An 18149-nucleotide genomic window follows, 5' to 3' on the forward strand; every position below is an offset into this window, starting at 1 on the left:
GCTTGCTTATGTTATATTGAAAGTTTTTGCTATTTGGTATTTGGTTCTTTCCTAAGTCACCTTCTCCTGGTAACTGCTTTGGAACATGTCTCACCTGTGGAGTCTTCCTTTATTTGTTCCCCTCTTCGTTTATCTATTTAAAATGTTTTATTATGGAAGTTTTCAAAGAGTATAAATACTGAGAACGAGAATAGTATAGTGAATCCATGTACTTGTCACCCATCTTCAACAATTAACCCTCTACTGTTCTTATCACTTCCTTCCTACTGTTTGCTGTTGGTGTTTTATTTGTACTGCAGTATTTTAAATCAAATCATAGACATTTCATCTGTAAATATTTCTCTGTTATTTTTTCATATCTTTATTATACCCAACAAAATTAACAATAATTTATTGATATCCTCTGATTCTTAGCCTTCTGAATTTTTTTTCAGAAAGAATCTTTTTATGGTTGGTTGGTTTGAATTAGAATTCAAACAAAGCCTATACATTGCATTTGGTTAATAATTCTCTTTCTCTCTAATAGTCCTCCCCCTCTTTTTTTCAGTATGGCTGTCTATTTAAGGAATTGGGTTGTTTGTCTTATAGCATTTCCCACATTCTGATTTTGGTTGATTGACTCCTTTTGTTGTTTGATATATTTCTCTATCCACAGACTTCCTGAAAACTGGTAATTACGTTTAGAGGCTTGATTAGATTACCGTTTGTTTTTCCTCTTGGCAAGAATATTTTATAGGTGGTACTCTTGCTTCCTACTACATCTCATCAGGAGACACGTGATATTTGGTTGTTCTCCTCTTACTGATCTCAAGATTGACCAGTGGGTTATGTAAAAGTTTTGGCAACCATTACTGATCATGGCCTAGATCTGTTTTTTCATTAGGGCTTGCAAAACAGTGATACCTTATTCTCTTTTTCCTTCTGCTTTTATTAACTGTGATTCTTCTATAAAAGAAATACTTGCATTAACTATTGGGTTGCTCTGAAATAGTTCAGGAAAGTCATCCCCTTCTTTTTGTACCTAATACAAATTATTATCCTGATATACCAATCCACAACACTCAATGTTTTCTTTTTTTTTTTTTTTTTTTTTTTTGCGGTACTTGGGCCTCTCACTGTTGTGGCCTCTCCCATTGCTGAGCATAGGCTCCGGACACGCAGGCTCAGAGGCCATGGCTCACGGGCCCAGCCGCTCCGCGGCACGTGGGATCTTCCCGGGCCAGGGCACGAACCCGTGTCCCCTGTATCGGCAGGCGGACTCTCAACCACTGCGCCACCAGGGAAGCCCCCAACGTTTTCTTTTTTTATATTTGAAACTTTGGAGTTTTTCTCTCCCATACTGCTAAATACCTTTTTTAATTGAAGCACTCCAGATTACCCCAAATAAATGCCAGATGAATAAAGATAATTCATTCAACAGATATTATGTACCTGATGTGTGCAAGGCACTCTGCTGGGTACTAGTTATACAGTAGTAAACAAAATATAATCTCTGTCTCAAAGAGCTTAGAGTCAGAGTTAGGACCTCTGCCTTTCATAACTCCATAGCTATGTAAATGGTGCCCCTGGAGTTGTGCTGTACAGAGAGTTTAGAATGGGAAGGGCAACAGGTCAGGGAACTGGCAATTTTTATACAGGGTAGTAGTGTTAGTCTTGGGGGAAGTCAGGGAGTAAGTTTTAGAGTTTAAGTTGAGACCTGAGGGATGAATAGCAATCATCTTGATGGAGAAGTGGGAGAGATTTGAAGAAATTTAACAGGCGTAAAGGTAGCAATGTGTACAAAGGAGAGGGAGCACGCCTGACTATGGAACCACAAAGGGTTGAGTGTGATGGACATGGAATGGAGAGATTGGTGTGGGATGGAAAAATGAGAGCAGGAAAGACAAGCTGGTTCTTCTCTTTAAGGGCCTTATAGGACATGATTTTATCTTGGGGGCACTGGGGGGAGCCACTGCATGGTTTTAAATGGGGTATGACATGATCAGATTTGTGTATGCAGAAAGTCCAGTAATAGCACATTTGTTCTCTTGAACCTGTAGCTGGCTTCCGAGTGTCCTTGTCTGGGAGGTGCTCACTCACAGCCTCAGGCAGACACAATAACACAGACTACCTAAAAAAAAACAAAGGAAAACTTGGCCTTCACTCCAGGAGAACACAAAGGGCCTTTAAGCCCTGTGTACCCAGTTTCAGAATGGAAGCCTCAGACGCTTAATAGAATAATATTAACACCGCAAGAGGAAAGTGCTACCCTTAGATATAGTTGAAAATCCTTCACTATCACTTTTTCCTCATGGATCCTTATGTATTTACAAATATAACTTCTGTCTGAGCCTCACTTCTTTTGTCTTTCCTTTACTATACCATTATTACCTTCCTCCCATCAAGGCATTTTCATTGCTCATCCCCTCCTTTTCCTTCTGAAGGTGGGCTTATCACATCCTCCAATACCTTCATTTTTTTTCAAGCTATAAGCCCCTAAAGGCTCCAGGCTTCATCCTCTTCCTCATCCGGGGTCCAGGTACTGACTGTTCCTCCAGTGAGTGAGGAATATTGACTCCTTAGGGATTATTCTCAGATGCCAGAGAAGGAGAAGGCACTAGCAACCCTTAAAACAACACATGCCCATTCCAAATTGTTTTTTAAAGATCACCATGCATTGTAGATCAGACCTGTAAGAATCTGCTGATGCACTTCTAATTGGACTCCTGTAAATATGATCTAAAAATAAAAATAACTTATCAAGAACAAGTGTCAGAAATGATCATGGAAAGTATATGAAAAACTACAAGTTAACTCTCACTCAGATGGTTCAAATTGGGCAATTCTGATTTTTCCTCAGTGTGGCCAGGTCTTCTGAGAATCAGACAGAGGACTCATTGTACAGACCCAGCTGAGACCCCAGGGCTTTTGACCTTCTGTGGACTAAAGGTCATCCCAATTGGGGTTCCATAGCCACACTGACTTCACATTCTTGAATTCAAGAACCAGTATAAGTGATTGCCAGTTAGCTTTGACTGTATCTTAGAATGTTTCCCAAATAAAACAAGGAGGAAAACAGAAATTACAAATTCTTTAACATTTCTCATAAAGTGCCATTGCTAAGTTACAGTGTAAACATCTGGATCTTGGTCTAGATTAAAAATATACCATTCCTAATCTCTACCACACAGTATCGAATGAAATCTGTGGTTTCTTTCTCTAAGTTTAAAATTTTCTTTAAATTCCATACCATTGAATTCTACTATGTAAATTACCGTCATCTAAATTAAGATCACCAAATAAATATATCTCCAGCTCTAGAATTTATCTGATTAGATTTTAACAAACAGTGTTTATTGTTTTCACTGTATTATTCCCATCTCATTTTCTTTTCATAATAAAATGGAACCCAATTTCATCAATTATTATACAAAAACACCTTTCAACAGGAACCTTGAATGTAGAGTAGAATGTCCACGGTAGCTGCCACCCTATTGGAGACTCTCAGGCTTGTCTTCCCTCATCACAGGAAAGGTATTTTAAGCCCAAGAAATCCCTGGATTTTTCATGAGTGAGTTGTAGCTCTCACGTAGAACTCCATTCCTTTTACTTCTTCTTGAGCCTTCAGCCTGTACTTTGGCTAACTGACTGATGTAAGATTTTTGGTTCCACCAGTTCTGATTTCCTTGTGGTTATAGATTCCTCCATCACTGACTAGTGAGTATGTGATACACAAATAATAGTTTGGGTTATAGGATATTATAATTATTATCAGGATATTTTACTGCTATAGTAGGAATGCCAGCATCATCAAATGGTCAGAGTGCTGTCCCAAGGCCAGTATATAAATGAGATCTATCAGTCTGTGCATATCTTCTGATTTGGAACTAGCTGTCCCTGACTCACCCCTGCAATGCATTCCCCACCCCCAATTGTAAACCTTTCACTTAGTATGAATTATTTTTCCTGTTATTCACTGGTAACTATTCCAGATTTGTTTTTAATCTCTTACAGTTACTAAACCAAGGAGATTTAACTGAAGGACGGACATGAGCATGGGTGCTGACTCCCGGAAGATCAGCTCTACCTGATCCCAGAGTGCATGTAGTGGGAACAGGATGCTTATGGCTCACAGTTTGCCAGAACCAAAATGAATCTGAGAAGGACAGGACCCCACTTTTGCCTCTGTTCATCTTTCCTGGCCTAGAAGATGACTGTAGGAGAGCTTCTCTTCAACTACCATCTGATTCAGACAAGAAAGAAAGCAGTGAATGTGGGCTGGGTAACTGTACCTACCTCTCTTCCCACTGCACAGTTTTGGGATAGACTTCTCCCAAAAGTGAATTTGATTATTTGTTGGCTGAAGTTTCTCAGTAAGACTGTTGAGGGGAGGTTTTCCTTTGAAGAGTTTTCATCCCATACTGAGCTGTCTTTTCACATGGGTGAACTAAATCCTGCCACCAACCATAAAACTTCACCAAGAAGTTAAGCTTTCAAGATGCCTTGTTGCTTTCGAGAAGGGAGTGATGTCAGTTCTGTTGTGACATTCTCCCTTTAGCAACCTGAGTAAGAGACTCTCTGCCACTGGTCTTCAAAAAAATAAATTACTTGAATCCCTGCTTGTCCCAGGCTGAGGTACTATCTTGTCCTATACACCTCTACTTGGCCACTTTGCTTTCTTTGTTTATGGAACATACAGTAGCATGTTAAGAGGTTGTTTGTTTTTTGCTTTTTGTTTTTTTAAGTTAAAAATCACCTGATTCAGAGCTTCAATTGTTTTTCCTTTAAATAAACAAAACAGCCAGTCAGTTCTTTGGCTCCTTGTTTTAAACAAAATTTGTTTCCTTTTGAGAGGAGATTAAGAAAATAATTCAGTCTTTCCCTTTAAGATAGGGCACTGATTTACCCTCAGGAGTCCATGCAGGTAAAACCGAGCTCAGAAGTCTTCGGGAAGATGACATGAGCATATTCATCTCCAACTAGCAAACCCACGTGGTAGTTATCAGAGATTCTTGTCATCACCAAAAGGACCATGTTTGAGTCTGGAAAAATGGCAATAATAGCAGATATTTTTGAATATTTCCAGAAAGATACTTTTAAAAACATGAGAAAGGTTCTTCTGTCAGAGTAGGCACTCTTGCTACCATCATCCTGTCTTTAGAGTTACTGAGAGAGAATATTTCATTATTATTGGTGAGAAGAAAAGTATCCAGAGATCACCTACTAGAAAATCATGGCTGTCAGAAGTTTCAAATTTATTAAAATGAACCTCATGCTAACATAGTACACACATGCACACAGTGACACATTCTAAGCAGATAACAGCAAAGAATTAACTGCTGTTTTAAATAATTATAGTTCTTAATTTGTTAATGACATGCATAATTATCCTGTGCTAGATAGACTGAGTTCATATCAATTACTTGTATTCTTAAAATGCCAGTTTTGGCTTCCAGTAGTCTTACTTTTATACTAGAACAGTGGTTTTCAACCAAGGACATTTTGCCACCCCGGGGACTTTTCGTAATATCTGGAGACATTTTTGGTTGTCATAACTGAGGAGAGGGGTGCTATTGGCATCTAGTAAATAGAGGCCAGGGGTACTGCTAACCATCCTACAATGTATAGCTCCCTCACCCAGCACAGACTCATCTGGCCCAAAATATCAATAGTGCTGAGGCTGAAAAACCCCGTATTTGGGGTTGCAAATTTGTCATCCCCCATGGGCTAATCTGATATACAAACATGTTTTGTTTTTCCCACATATTATTTCCAAATAAATTTTTTTTTTTGGCCGGGCTGAGCAGCTTGTGGGATCTTAGTTCCCCGATCAGGGATTGAACCCCACGCCCTTGGCAGTGAAAGCGTGGAGTCCTAACCACTGGACGGCCAGGGAATTCCCAGTAAGTTTTAAATTAGTTGCCGACATGCACATTTCTGGTTTCTGTTGAAAATGTGGTTTATCTGGCAATTCTGGGCCTGTATTCCATCAGGGTTGATATTCTCTAGTCTCTACTATCTCCTACTAATCTGAAAGCCAGCCCATTTGACCCATGTGTTTCCTGACTAGCCTCTGTAGGCATTTGGGCTTATGCCCTTTTTTCTGTACCTGTATGCTTAAGTGTGAGGCACAAAGCAAGAACCCTTAATTAGCTCTGATCCCTCTACCCTGAACTTCTCCACTTTGATTTACTTGGACCATTCTCTGTTATCTACTTTTCTTTCCCCCATTCTCCAAAAGTAACCATAACTCAAAACCCAAGTTTTGCCTGCCTTGACTCAACCCCCAAGGTAGCTGCTTGATATTATTCGAAAGCAGTAGTTTTAAGTATACTGATTAAACAAATGATTTGAGATTATCTGGTAATTCATAAGACAGCTCCTCTAGTTCTTTCTTGGGGCTTGTAGGCTGTTCTAGAGATTCTTCTAAATCCTGCCGTGGATTCCTGATGCCGAGTTTTGTAGTTTCATGAGTGCTGCAGAATAAATTAAAGAATTATAAAATTTTAAATCAAAGGAAGCATCATGTAAGGCTTAAGCATGGTTTCAACATTATCATTATTTTGTATGGGGTATAAAGGCAAATTTCTAGGGGGAAACCTGAGATAGGAATTAGGGGAAGGGCTACTAGGACTTGAAACAAAATTTAGAGTAATAGAAATACTGTGCTTTTCTCCCTTTGACTTATATGATATCAATGGAGGAGGTGGTGCTAATGAGTTGCCTTTAAAAAAAAAAAAAAATGCTAGATTTGGGACTTCCCCGGTGGTGCAGTGGTGCAGAATCTGCCTGCCAATGCAGGGGACACAGGTTCGAGCCCTGGTCTGGGAAGATCCCACATGCCACAGAGCAACTAAGCCTGTGCTCTACAGTCCACAAGCCACAGCTACTAAAGCCCACGTCCCTAGAGCCTGTGCTCCACAACAAGAGAAGCCACCGCAGTCAGAAGCCTGTGCACAGCAATGAAGAGCAGACCCCGCTTAGCGCAACTAGAGAAAGCCCGCGCGCAGCAACGAAGAAGACCTGACACAGCCATAAGTAAATAAATAAATTTATTATTTTAAAAAAGCTAGATTTGAACAAGCCATGGTGACCAAACTGAGGGGAAAAGAAAGGCTTTGATTGTACAGGATATTTACAGCTTTTATTGTGGCCCTATAACGGTTTTTACTTTCACTTATCCAATAAGTAAATAAATGAAGAGTGTAGTTTATCATTTTATAGGAAGTAAAAATATACATGATTTTTCTTCAGAATTGAAGTAGAAGTACTTTTGACTGATGGCATTGGACTGGGATTGGAAAAATGATCTCTTTCAAATTGAAGGAATCTAGACCTAATACACAATAGCTATATTTTATTCACAACTGCACTACTCACCAAATTTAAATGTGTTACTTGGAGATCTCTAGATTAGTATTCTATAAATACAGGATTGTGATCTCAAAATATGAGTGACTGTTCTAAAGCTTCCTCCCAGTGGCATTACTAGAGATGCGACTTGAGAGCTGCAGGATGACAGCAGTATCTCTGATTACCTGGGACAATCACGGACTTCTGATTGCTCCTTACACTGTCAAGCCCGGTTGCCCTGACCCTTGTTCCTCACAAAGTCTTCATCCAGCCCAGCATGCTTCAGGGTGTCTCGATACCGTTGTTCTGCTTCCTTCCTGGCAAGGTCCTGTGGAATGGAAGTTAATCTGCTGTAGCTGAATTACCAGATAATTCTGAATTGTTTGCTTAATCTGTATGCTTATAATACTGCTTTTCCACCCCCGCCCCCAGTAGTGCTGGACACAGATTTGTATGAAAATTACTTAGAGCCTTATTTTCAAGCTTTAAAGTACATAGGAACCTACCTGAAGATCGGGTTAAAATGTAGATTCTTATTAGGTAGTTCTCAGATGGGGCCTGCAATTCTGTATTTCTAATACTCTCAGGAGATGCCAACTGTTGTTTTGGGAACCACACCTTTGTGAGGCAAGGATTTAGATTTTTGGAAGACCAGGTGAGACCCAGATGAAAAAGATGGACTAAAAACATTTTTAACATTTAAAAGCAGCCAAACCATCATCAGGAACACTGAAATATAACAAATTGAAAATAAGCTGCACTTGTAACATTCTTAACAGGATGGATGGTATGCATGTAGACCAGAAAAAGGTTATTTTTTGTTTGTTTAAGTGTTCAAGAGCAAAGTCATATAGAGTACCTTGCATTTTTCCTAGAGTGGTGAAAGATCTTTTGAGATCTGAAAGTGAGCTTGCTAGGAAAAAGCTAACATGAAGAGCAAACGTCATTATGAGAAATTTTTACTTAGCAATGCAAGTTGCTAAGTAAATCCAAGACAGTCCAGTGTATGTGTAATATGTAGGGGATTGGGAAGGACTGGACCCAGGAAATGCCTAAATAATGCACTGGCTATAGGACAGATAATGCCCAACATTTGGAACCAGGTCACTAGGGAATGCCAACTTTTGTTTGAAACTCGGGAGAGGAGAGAGATCTACAGAGCTTGATGCAGCTCAAAGCTATCTGGGATGGTGGCCTTTCTAAGACTGTTCAAGTAGCCCCAGAGCTTCCTTAGGGAGATCTCAACTGTGTCCAACTTCCCTAGGAGTCTAGAGAACATCTTAAAGTGACTCTTCCAGCCAGAAAGCCACTTAATCTGGAAGAGGCCTTGTGGGGTGCTTGTGAGCATCTCAACCCCTGAAGATCTATAAATGTGCCACAGCTGTAGAGGCTGGGGGTGCCTAGGGCACCAGCACTACAGGAGGAGAGATGACATTAGCAAGTTAAAGATACTCCAACACAGCCAAACTGTCAATTGTATGCCTGGGATCTAACCCCGACTCTGATGCAAGCTGAAGGCTAGACTATAGAGAAAACCCCAGGAAGTGAAATATCTCTTTATAGATGCCTTTGGAATCCAGTCTTGGATGAAATCAGTCCAATGTTCACCAGTGCACGACTTACTTTGGGGAAAGATGGTAGTAATAAAATGAGCCAAATTTAGAATCTGAGCCTAAAGGAAGTGTTTAATACCCAGATATTAAGCTGTTTCATAATTTCTAAGAGCCCTTTCATCTAAGACAGAAAGAAAGTGAATGACGGTTTAGATTTACCTTGGTAACTTGTTCAAAGAGATAGGGCCTTATTTGTATTCTCTTCTTCATTTCCTCCAATTCTTTCTTATACTCTTTTGCTCTTTTACGGTCATTGTTCCTGGAATTAACAAGATTTTTAGAATGAATTCCAGGTTTTTCCAATCCGGAATACCTTTAATTTCAGTTAAGTGGAATAACTCCCACAGACATGGTAAATTCCTAACTGTGCCTGGCAAAATCCTTGACTCTATGGTTACAGGAGCCTACTGTAATAACCCCATTTTGCCATTTTCAAGACAAATGGCTCCCAAGATAGTTATTCCTTAGACACACAGAGGACACCGACCGATTCTCTTTCAGCTTTGCTTTGAACACCTCCTCCAGGCTTTTATGGGGATCCATGGCTTTTGCACGCAAGGTCACAGATTTAGATATCGCCTGACACTTCTTTTTGTGCATCTCCGACCACTGAGTACTTTGATCTGCTTTGTCCTTTTTCTCAAGTGAACTTCTAAAGGGAAGAGGCAAAAAAAGAATACAAATGACCAACCTGGGTATACTTAGAAGCAATCTTAGTAACCTCTCTGGAAAGTCAGTTGGTTTTTTCTATGAATGGGTGAGTAATTTACCACACTGGCATTTCAGAAAGAAGAAGATTCTGGATTAAATGCACTGGCAGATGAAGCCTTCCCAGCACTATGGACAGCGAGTTTCTACCCCAGGAGAAGTTCATTAATTGAACTGAAAAACATGAGTTAAAATATTCTTAAACTCAGGTGTCCTGCCATCTGGAAACAAAATAATACTAATTGCTACCATTTGCTGAGCTACGTACACTGAACCACGTGCAGACAGGCATCAATAAGTGCTTTATAGCCATTAGCTTTTGTAAATTCTCATAGCTGCCCTGTGAGGTAAGGACTGTAAGTCTCCCTTTTTATAGGCAACAAGATTGACCCTCAGGGAGGGTAAAACACTTGCTTGAAGCTACCCAGCATGGCACTGGAAAAGCCAAGATTAGAACCAGGATGCCTGACTCCCAAGCCTCTGCCCTTGACAATTGTGCTGTAAATGGTGGGCTGGAAGGTGCCTGGGTTCATGGTCCTTTGGGAATACAAACCTGCATTTCCACAGAGAGCTGGAAATGGGCCTCCCTCAATGCACAATTTGGGGTCAACCAGCAGCACTTAGTTTGTACAAATATCATTCTACAAGGTACTATGGAGAGTTCTACCAAAAGAAAAAACAGTCAAGACTCTTGCAGTAGGGTGTTTATATTCAAATGGACTTATTAGGAAGGAGGGCATGACAGTTTAATCTGCTAATATGTCAAACTCCCTATTGCCAGAACGCAGATATGGACATTCTCTGCAGGTGGGCCACTGTCTGGTTCATGAGACCTATCGTAGTGGGACCTCAGGATTCTGATGCATTTAGCCTCGATTCAGTAACGCTGTGAAATTTGAGGAAGGAGGGAGTATACCTTGGATTCTAAATACATTTCCAAAATCCCTGTTGTGGGTCTTAAAGAGCCAAGTAGATTCCATGTACTCCTCTGTGAGCCCCACAGGAAGGCACTGAGATGCCAGTCCTCTCCCAGAGCTAAGCCACCAGTTACAGCATGACCTCTCCTGCTGACTTCAGCTCAGAGGCCTAGTGGAGGAACTCCTGCTGGGGTGCTGGCTGGATGAGACTACCATGACAGAGTCAGGTCAGTTGAAGAGTTAAAAATAAGAAGGCTCCTGCTTCCCAACCGACTTCTAATAGTTCCCCAAGATGAATCTCAGAGAATCTCAAATCTATGCGATGGATGCCTCATCTTCTTTGTGGCAGGGTCACACACACAGGTTCAGGCTTCTCTGAATTCCTGTTCCTAATGCTTCCTTCCTCTTTCACCAGTGGGTCTTTACGCTTGTTATTCTGTTTGGAAACTTGTTTCTTTCCAGCCTTTGTCTGGCTGACTTCTCATTCTTCAGGTTTCACCTCAGGCATCTATTACAAAAGACCCAGGCTCCCCAGTGCCCGCCCCCACCCCTCCCCGCCACAGTCCCCTGCATTTCCCCATCGTTGTGCTACTCACAAGATGTGATAGTTGCTTCTTTGCCTTTCTGTATTTCAGACTAGATATTAAACTATAGGTTCTATAAGGTATCTCCAGCCTTAATGCTGTGCCTGGCACAAAGTAAGTCCCCCAAGAATATTGGCTGAGTGATGGTTAAGTGTTCCCCAGCACTAAGTGTGGAGAGTCACATGAATTCCTGTCCTGATCAAGACTCCCTTTCCACCCCTTTCGGTCTCTCTGATAACAGGAGAGAAGGCCCAGCAGCAGAGTGCTTTCCAGCATTGGGGCCAAGATCTGAGCACTGTGGGTCTCATGCAGCCTGACCACTCACCTGACTGCAGATTCCCTCTTCCTGGTGGCGTCTGTGATGTGCACGGGGAGGGTGTTGGCAGAGAGGGAAGCAAGGCCACTCAGAGAACGACTCCTTGGCAGGGGTGTGCCGGGTGGCTGTGGAGATTCCTAGAAGAAATGAAGGCTAATATTGGTAGGACAGCACGTGCAATTAGTTTCTATCTTAACTAGGATTCAATTTTAGCGAAGGACTAGTCAGAGAGAATCTTCAGTTCTTTCTTGGGGTTAAGGCAAGGGTAATGAGATCTTGAGTTTAGTTAAACAGGGCAAGACTTGGATATCAATCCCAAAGTTTTTAATTAAATGAGAAGAATTCTTTGGAATTGGTATTGGGACATGGCAATTGACCCCAACTCCCTGCCTTCCAGACTTGCTTGCACTTATTTCTGAAAAATCCCTCTACAGAGAGGGAAGGAAGGGAAGTATTCTTGTGGTCTTAAATTTTTAGGAACCGTGGATCTGCTTACAGCTGAGCCGGTGTTTTAAAAAAATTAAGATAGAAAAGTGTCATGAGAAGTGCCTTCCATTGAGACCTGGCCCCTCCTGTGTTTAGGGCCTCAGCCCTGACCCTCCTGCAGTGGCCTGGGCTCTCACCCTCCTCCCTTCAGAGGCGGCAGCATCACAGGGCCGAGGAGTACGACGCAGACTGGCGGTTCTCAGCAGGAAGGGCTTGTTGCGAGTCACCTCCTGGGTGTCTCTTCTCTTGGCAGCTCTTTTCTGGAAGGCCTTGTAAAGTTCTTCATAGTCAGGGACGGCAGGATTCACCCGAGGCTGGAATCCAAAGTCAGTGTGCAGAAACCCAAGCTTCTCCTCCCGGGTCCGGGTGGCTATTCGAGGCTGTGAGTCAGCCCGGCCACTGGAGGAGGCAATGGGGGAGGAGGCCATCTGGAGCATGTCCAGGGCTCTCATCTGGATGCGAATTTTCCTCAAGAGCTCAGCTTCTGTGGAGAAGTCAGGGGAGCAAGGGGTGAGAAGGGACCAAGCCTCAACCCAAAAGGTGTGGTGAGCTTTCCCTCTTAAACACTCGCAGTTAGTGTGCTGGAACTCAGCATTAACTTTTCAGGAATTTTCCGAGCTAGTTGGCATCGTGTGGAAAGCTTGAAATGGGCCAGGATAGGAGTATTTATACCATGAAAATGGCAAACACTGCAAATCAACTTCCTTTTTTCTTCCTGGAGAGTGCCTTAATGAATGTTGACTAGCACACCACTGCTGTGTGCCAATCAGGCTGCAGAAGCAGCTACCATTTACCCTTACTGAGCGCTTTCTACAGTTCCTTCTTCAGAGATGGAGCAGGAGGGATGGGCCAGTCACCTGCTCCTCTCCCAGGTCTCCCTTCTCAGGCAGAGGCCCCACCGTCCACCCAACTGCCCAAGCCCACTGCCCACACTGTTCTCACGTCCTCCTCGCTCATCAGTCCTGCCACCTCCTCCTCTCTAACCGCTCTCCGGTCCAGCCTCTTTTCATCCTCCCTGCTACTAGTTTCATAATTTCTCAGTTGAATCACTGAAATAGGCTCCTACAGATCAACATCCCTCTGGACTTGCCCGTCCCCCTATAATTATCTCCACAGCAGAGCGAGCTTTCTGAACTTCGTATCTGATCATGAGCCACCCTACTTAAAACCCTTCAGTGGCTCCCCCTGCCCTTGGGATGAAGTCCAAACTCCCTCCCATGACCTACAAGGCCCCAGGTCTGGCCTGTGCCTGTCTGCCCACCCCCCACTCCTCTTCTGTCTCCCCTCTACCTTTCCATGCCTTGGGTGTGCTCAGCTTTCTTACCTCCATGCTATTACCTTTGCCTGGTACACTCTTCTCCCCTCTTCATTGGATTCACCATGGCTCCTCCTTCAGGGTCAGTGCTCACTTTCCCTCGGGACTTTCCCTAACTGTCCCCACCGCTCACCACACTCTGAGTCAGGTCCCTCTGTTGTAGGTGACACTGGATCCCTAGGCTTCCCCCTTTAACTCCTGCAAGTGACTTATCACATTTGTAATTATTGGTCTCCCTCCCATGTCCGCAAACTCCACGTCTACTTATTCACGCCTGGGACGTGGCGCATGCTACGGAATGAGCGAATAAAGCCAGAGTCCTTTAACTGAGCTATGCGTCTTGAAATGAGTACCTCACAGGGTGTGGGGGGCTTTCCTCGGGGCAGCTGGCTAGTGGTGGCGCGGGCCTAGGCTGGTACTCAGATGTCTCATTGGTTCTCTGCTCTGGCACCCGTGCTGCCGCAGAGGCCTTCGTATCCACTCACTGAGCCAGGTGAGGTCAACGGGATGAACCCGGGGCGTCCTACTCCTCTCCCGACTAGGCGCCCCCATCGTATGGGCAGATCCAACCCTACCCCGTGGCCTGCACTGAGCAAGGCCTCTAGCGGGTCCGCCCGAACAGCCCATCTCCGAGCCAGGGTGACCCCTGAGCCCGACTAAACCCCCACAGCACTGCTTGGTACCCCCAGGCAGGAGGCAGGCAGGAGGCAAGGATGTCTTTACCCTGGAGTTTGTCCCCGAGGGCTGGCTCCAGAATGGCCGTGGGGATCCTCCTGATGGCCTTCTGCTTGGGAACTTTGGCCTTAGCTGTGGCGACCAGGTCCCTCTGTTGAATGGCTTTCTTTCGCTGCTCGTCCTTCCCCAGGAAGCTGAAGGGCTTCAAGGAAGAGAGGAGCAGTTCCTTCCTCTTCTGGATCCCTGCCCGCCTGCGTGCCTCGTTGCGCTCCATGATCTCCTGGTAGAGGGGCAGGTAGACGTGCGCAGGCACAGGCTGTGCCCGGAACTGCCGGTGGCACTCGGCCTCCTCCTGGCCCTGCTTCTGGGCCTTCTGCCTCTCATGCTCAAAGGAGGCAGGGGAGGCCAGCCACTGGGCCTTCTTCCAGGCCTCGCGCAGCGTCATGCGGAACGGCTGAGGGACGGTGATGGATGATGCCCAGGAGCTGATGCTTCTGTGCTGGGAGGGAGGCCTGGAGCTGGAGGGTGGCTGAGGCTGAGCCTTGGGAAGATCGGAGGGCAGGTTGCTCAAGGAGCTGCAGCGCCTCATGGAGCCACACCTGTGGGAAGAGAGCAGCTCTGTGTGTGGAGGACAGGGGGGCCAGGAGGCCCGGCTCCTCCAAGATCCTCCTCCTTCCCCCTCCCTTCCAGCAGGTCACAGTTAGTTTCTCAGCCTCACATTGCAGCCCCACAGGCCTCTAGGCCTGCGCCTTTCTCAACCAGGCTTCTCTCCTTCCCACAGGCCATCCTAGCAGCCCTAGTAGAAAGTCTCTCCTTAGAATGGACCCGAGAATTGCCACTTTGCACTCTTAGTATTTTCATTCGGTAGAGAGAAGAGTGCATTCGTGCACAGGAAACCTTTAGAGTCAGGCCCAGGTTCCAATCTTGCTTCAAACAATGACCAGCTGTGTGACCTTGAGCAAGGTTCTCTTGGAACCTCAATTTCTTCATCTGTAGAATGGCAAAAATAGTATCTACTTACAGGGTGATTGGGAGGAGAAAGTAAATATTAAATGAGATAAAGTATATATGCATATAGCAGGGCTTGGCCAAGGGAAATGGACCTTGTTGCCATTCTCAGGGAGGTAGTATATTTGGGAAAGGCATCTCTTTAATTGATCCCAAACCTTCAGGTGACTCAAGGTTACCCAAAGTGATTCAGGACTGCTGGGTAGGAATCAGAACACGTTTGGCTGATTCTGGGCTGAAGCCTGGGTAGGTGGCACTTGCAGGAGTGGTCTCTGTTTTACTAAGGAGGAAGGTGAGGCCCAGAGTCATGATGTGACTTGGCCAGAATTGTGCAGTGAGGCAGCTGTTGAACTGCACTGCCTTACCTCGGAGAGGGGGGGGATTGCACCTGTGGCTTCCCCCTGCCTTTGTCTTGGAAGAAACTCTCCAGGTCCTCATCATCTTCAGAGAGGCTTTCATCACTGTCTGGGTCAGACAGATAAAGGGATTCCAACAGGCACCACCTGTCTTTCTGCCTTAGTGCCTGCAGGGTCTCGTAAAAACTCGCAGTTGAGTCAGAAGTAGAATCTGTCTCCTCCTCTGGGCTGATGAACTCACTCAGTTTGCCAGCCCTGGGCAAAACCAGCCCATTCCCACACAGCTCCTCTTCTGCCTCTGTGTCTGAGGAGGATTTGGGGGGAAGTATCTGAAATGAAATAGAGTAAGACTGTGGGTCAAACTGTGATTTAAAAACTACTAATTTCATTTTAAATAAGTATACATTAGGGACTGAGGCGGGGGACAAAGAAAAATGTGTTCCTTGCTTTAAAGAAATTTCACATATTGGTAAATGAGGTGTGCTTGGTTGAAGGGTGGGAAAGGGAAGCAGAGAGCTGAAGTTGGTTCATGCAGTCCGGTGAGCATTTATGGAGAACCTACCTTCACCATGCACCCCTGCTCTCCAGGAATCCTACCTGTAACTTTGGCCACACTCTGGGACCTGCCCTACTTGGGTTTTACCTACTTGTTGCCAATCTTCCTTTTCCTGCTTCCCTTGTCTATACGGCTGCTTTCCTCATATTCTAGCTAATTCCTACCCTGTTACTAGGAATGAGTAATTAACAGGAGAGACAGTGTGGTCGAGCTGAAAGAGTCCTAGAAAGTGGGAAATCCAACTGGGCTTAAATACTCCATTCATTCAGAAAATATTTATTGGGTGCCTCATGTGTATTGAGTATTAGGCTGCGAACAAGACAAACAAGGTCCCTACTCTCATGAGGCTTACATCCTAGTGAAGGGAGAAAGCTAATGTAAGATGGTAATAAATCCAATAAAAGCAATGAAACTGTGAGATTATAGAGTGATGGAGTGGCTATGGGACGCTTTTCTGTTGATAAAAGCCCATCAGATAAAGACCACTAGGAATGTAGCTGTAATCAGAACTAGGTTTATTAATTTGCTACAGCATACCATTGGAAAGTATAGGGAACTTGGCACGGGGTGGGGGCTTTTTCTAGGGTTGGCTTGTCCTGAATGATTCTGAGGAGGGTTAGGGGAAGCAAGGATGGATGGATGCCGTCAGAAAGAGGGCACAGTTTAGTAAGTGGGTGAAAGCAATTTTTATTCAAAAGGTGACAAGAGCAAAGTAGGGCTGAGTAAGTAATTGATAAGTAAGCATAATCATTTAGAAGTATGGGGTATTAGTCGTTTTGCAGGTACAGTGTGGCCCTGTGAGAAATACTGATTTCTGCTGATCTTGCTGCTGGCCTCATCTGGGTCTGTTACAGTCTGAGTTTTACTTTCCCAGTCCTGGGATGATTTTTACTTTCTCACTGCGGAGGACTTTTAGACTGACACCTGATTGGTGAGAAAAACTCCAGCCTTGCTAAGATCTGGGGTAAGGGGGTTTGGGGTTCGAAGAAAAGCAAATACAAAGGTCTTGAGGCAGGGACAAAATTTTGGACTTTTGGAGAGGTAGAAAGAGGGCCAGTGTGGTTGGAGGATAGTAGCAAGAGATATCCTGAAAGAAGCAGGCTGGGGCCATGATGGGACTGCACAGGGTGACTGGTTGGTTGCAGCTGGAAACCAGTTGGGAAGGGCCGCTGCAGGCCTCCAAGTGACACTTGGTGATGGTTGAACTGGGTCCAGCTCTAATACTGAAAAGAACACTGGATTCTGAGTCAAAGGTATGTATGTGCTCTAGCCCTCGCTCTGCTACTAAAGAGCGTGTGATTTTAGGAGAATTCCTTTTTTAAAAAACGACTTTATTGGGCTTCCCTGGTGGCGCAGTGGTTGAGAGTCTGCCTGCCGATGCAGGGGACACGGGTTCGTGCCCTGGTCCGGGAAGATCCCACATGCGGCGGAGCGGCTGGGCCCGTGAGCCATGGCCGCTGAGCCTGCGCGTCCGGAGCCTGTGCTCCTCAACGGGAGAGGCCCCAACAGTGAGAGGCCCACGTACCGCAAAAAAACAAACAAACAAAAAAAAACGACTTTATATAATTCACACCTACTATACAATTCATACAAGTGTACAATTCAGTGGGTTTCAGTATAGTCAGAGTTGGGCAACCATCACCACAATCAATTTTAATAACCCCCCAAAAGACCCCATTCCATTTAGCAGTCACTCCCTATTTTCCCTAACCCTCCTCATTCCCCAACCCCTAAGCGACCACCAATTTACTTTGTCTCTATGAATTTGGGGGCAAATTTCTTAATCTCTCTGCGCCTCATTTTTCTCTTCTACAAAATGGAGACGACAATCGTGCTATTAGTCCTGGGGTGGTTGAAAGGATAAGCGGAAACTGGGGGCCATTTCTATGGTTCTATAAGGAGCCTGACGTAAGGGCTCAAGGGGTTCAGGTCCCGGAGTCCGCCTCCGCATCCGTAAACACTGCCCGTTTTAATCCCACGCCCCTGTGACACGCCCTTGCCGTCTGTCTCCAAGGCAACTTCAAACAGTTTCCTCTCTTAGGGATTCCTTTCCGGGGCGCAGACACGATAACTCCCCTTCTTTTTCTCCCCTCACCTGACGGCTCCACTGAGCGCCGCCGGAGGCTCCCGCAGACCTCCCCACGGTCATTTTCTCTGCGGGGAAGAGACAGAAGCGGCGGAGACAGCGGGGATGACAGCGGCAGTGGAGGTGCAAGCTAAGCGGGTCAGGTTCCTCCCCTTTCTAGCTTGGGCCTCTGATTGGCTCCGAGGCGGATACACGAA

At 44.8% G+C, this 18149-nt stretch overlaps 2 protein-coding genes across 11 annotated transcripts in view; one reads left to right on the top strand and one right to left on the bottom strand.

Annotated features, from left to right (window-relative positions):
- The window catches only part of ZNF410 (zinc finger protein 410), a 42407-nt gene extending 37620 nt beyond the window's left edge, over positions 1 to 4787 (top strand). For all 3 annotated transcript variants that reach the window (XM_022576585.3, XM_022576587.3, XM_022576586.3), the window contains one exon: positions 3994 to 4787. In XM_022576585.3, coding sequence (XP_022432293.1) covers positions 3994 to 4032 — 39 coding nt within the window. In that variant the 3' untranslated portion in view covers positions 4033 to 4787. The remainder of the gene's footprint in view (positions 1 to 3993) is intronic.
- On the bottom strand, positions 1068 to 18136 carry FAM161B (FAM161 centrosomal protein B). 8 transcript variants are annotated; one of them, XR_004023506.2, is made up of 11 exons: positions 17962 to 18136; positions 15320 to 15639; positions 13995 to 14545; positions 12094 to 12440; positions 11480 to 11607; positions 9433 to 9597; positions 9105 to 9204; positions 7839 to 7950; positions 7518 to 7660; positions 4886 to 5021; positions 1068 to 2110 (listed from the first exon to the last, which is right to left on the bottom strand). XR_004023506.2 is itself a non-coding variant. In XM_030761954.2 (9 exons), the coding sequence occupies exons 1-8, from the start codon at positions 18013 to 18015 to the stop codon at positions 7556 to 7558; spliced, it is 1770 nt and encodes a 589-aa protein (XP_030617814.1). In that variant the 5' UTR covers positions 18016 to 18128; the 3' UTR covers positions 2479 to 5021; positions 7518 to 7555. The 8 variants fall into 8 exon arrangements, 5 of the variants coding, with proteins under 5 accessions (XP_030617814.1, XP_022432290.1, XP_022432289.1 ...); XR_016392215.1 differs by lacking the exon at positions 1068 to 2110 and having other exon boundaries at positions 2479 to 5021; XR_002644955.3 differs by lacking the exons at positions 1068 to 2110; positions 4886 to 5021 and adding an exon at positions 5028 to 6455 and having other exon boundaries at positions 17962 to 18134.
- Positions 18137 to 18149: the final 13 nt, after the last annotated feature.

This window comes from Delphinapterus leucas, chromosome 2 (assembly GCF_059928025.1).
Source record: "Delphinapterus leucas isolate spDelLeu-1000000601 "Yukka" chromosome 2, BTC_Dleu_Yukka2, whole genome shotgun sequence".
Classification (NCBI taxonomy): Eukaryota; Metazoa; Chordata; class Mammalia; order Artiodactyla; family Monodontidae; genus Delphinapterus; species Delphinapterus leucas.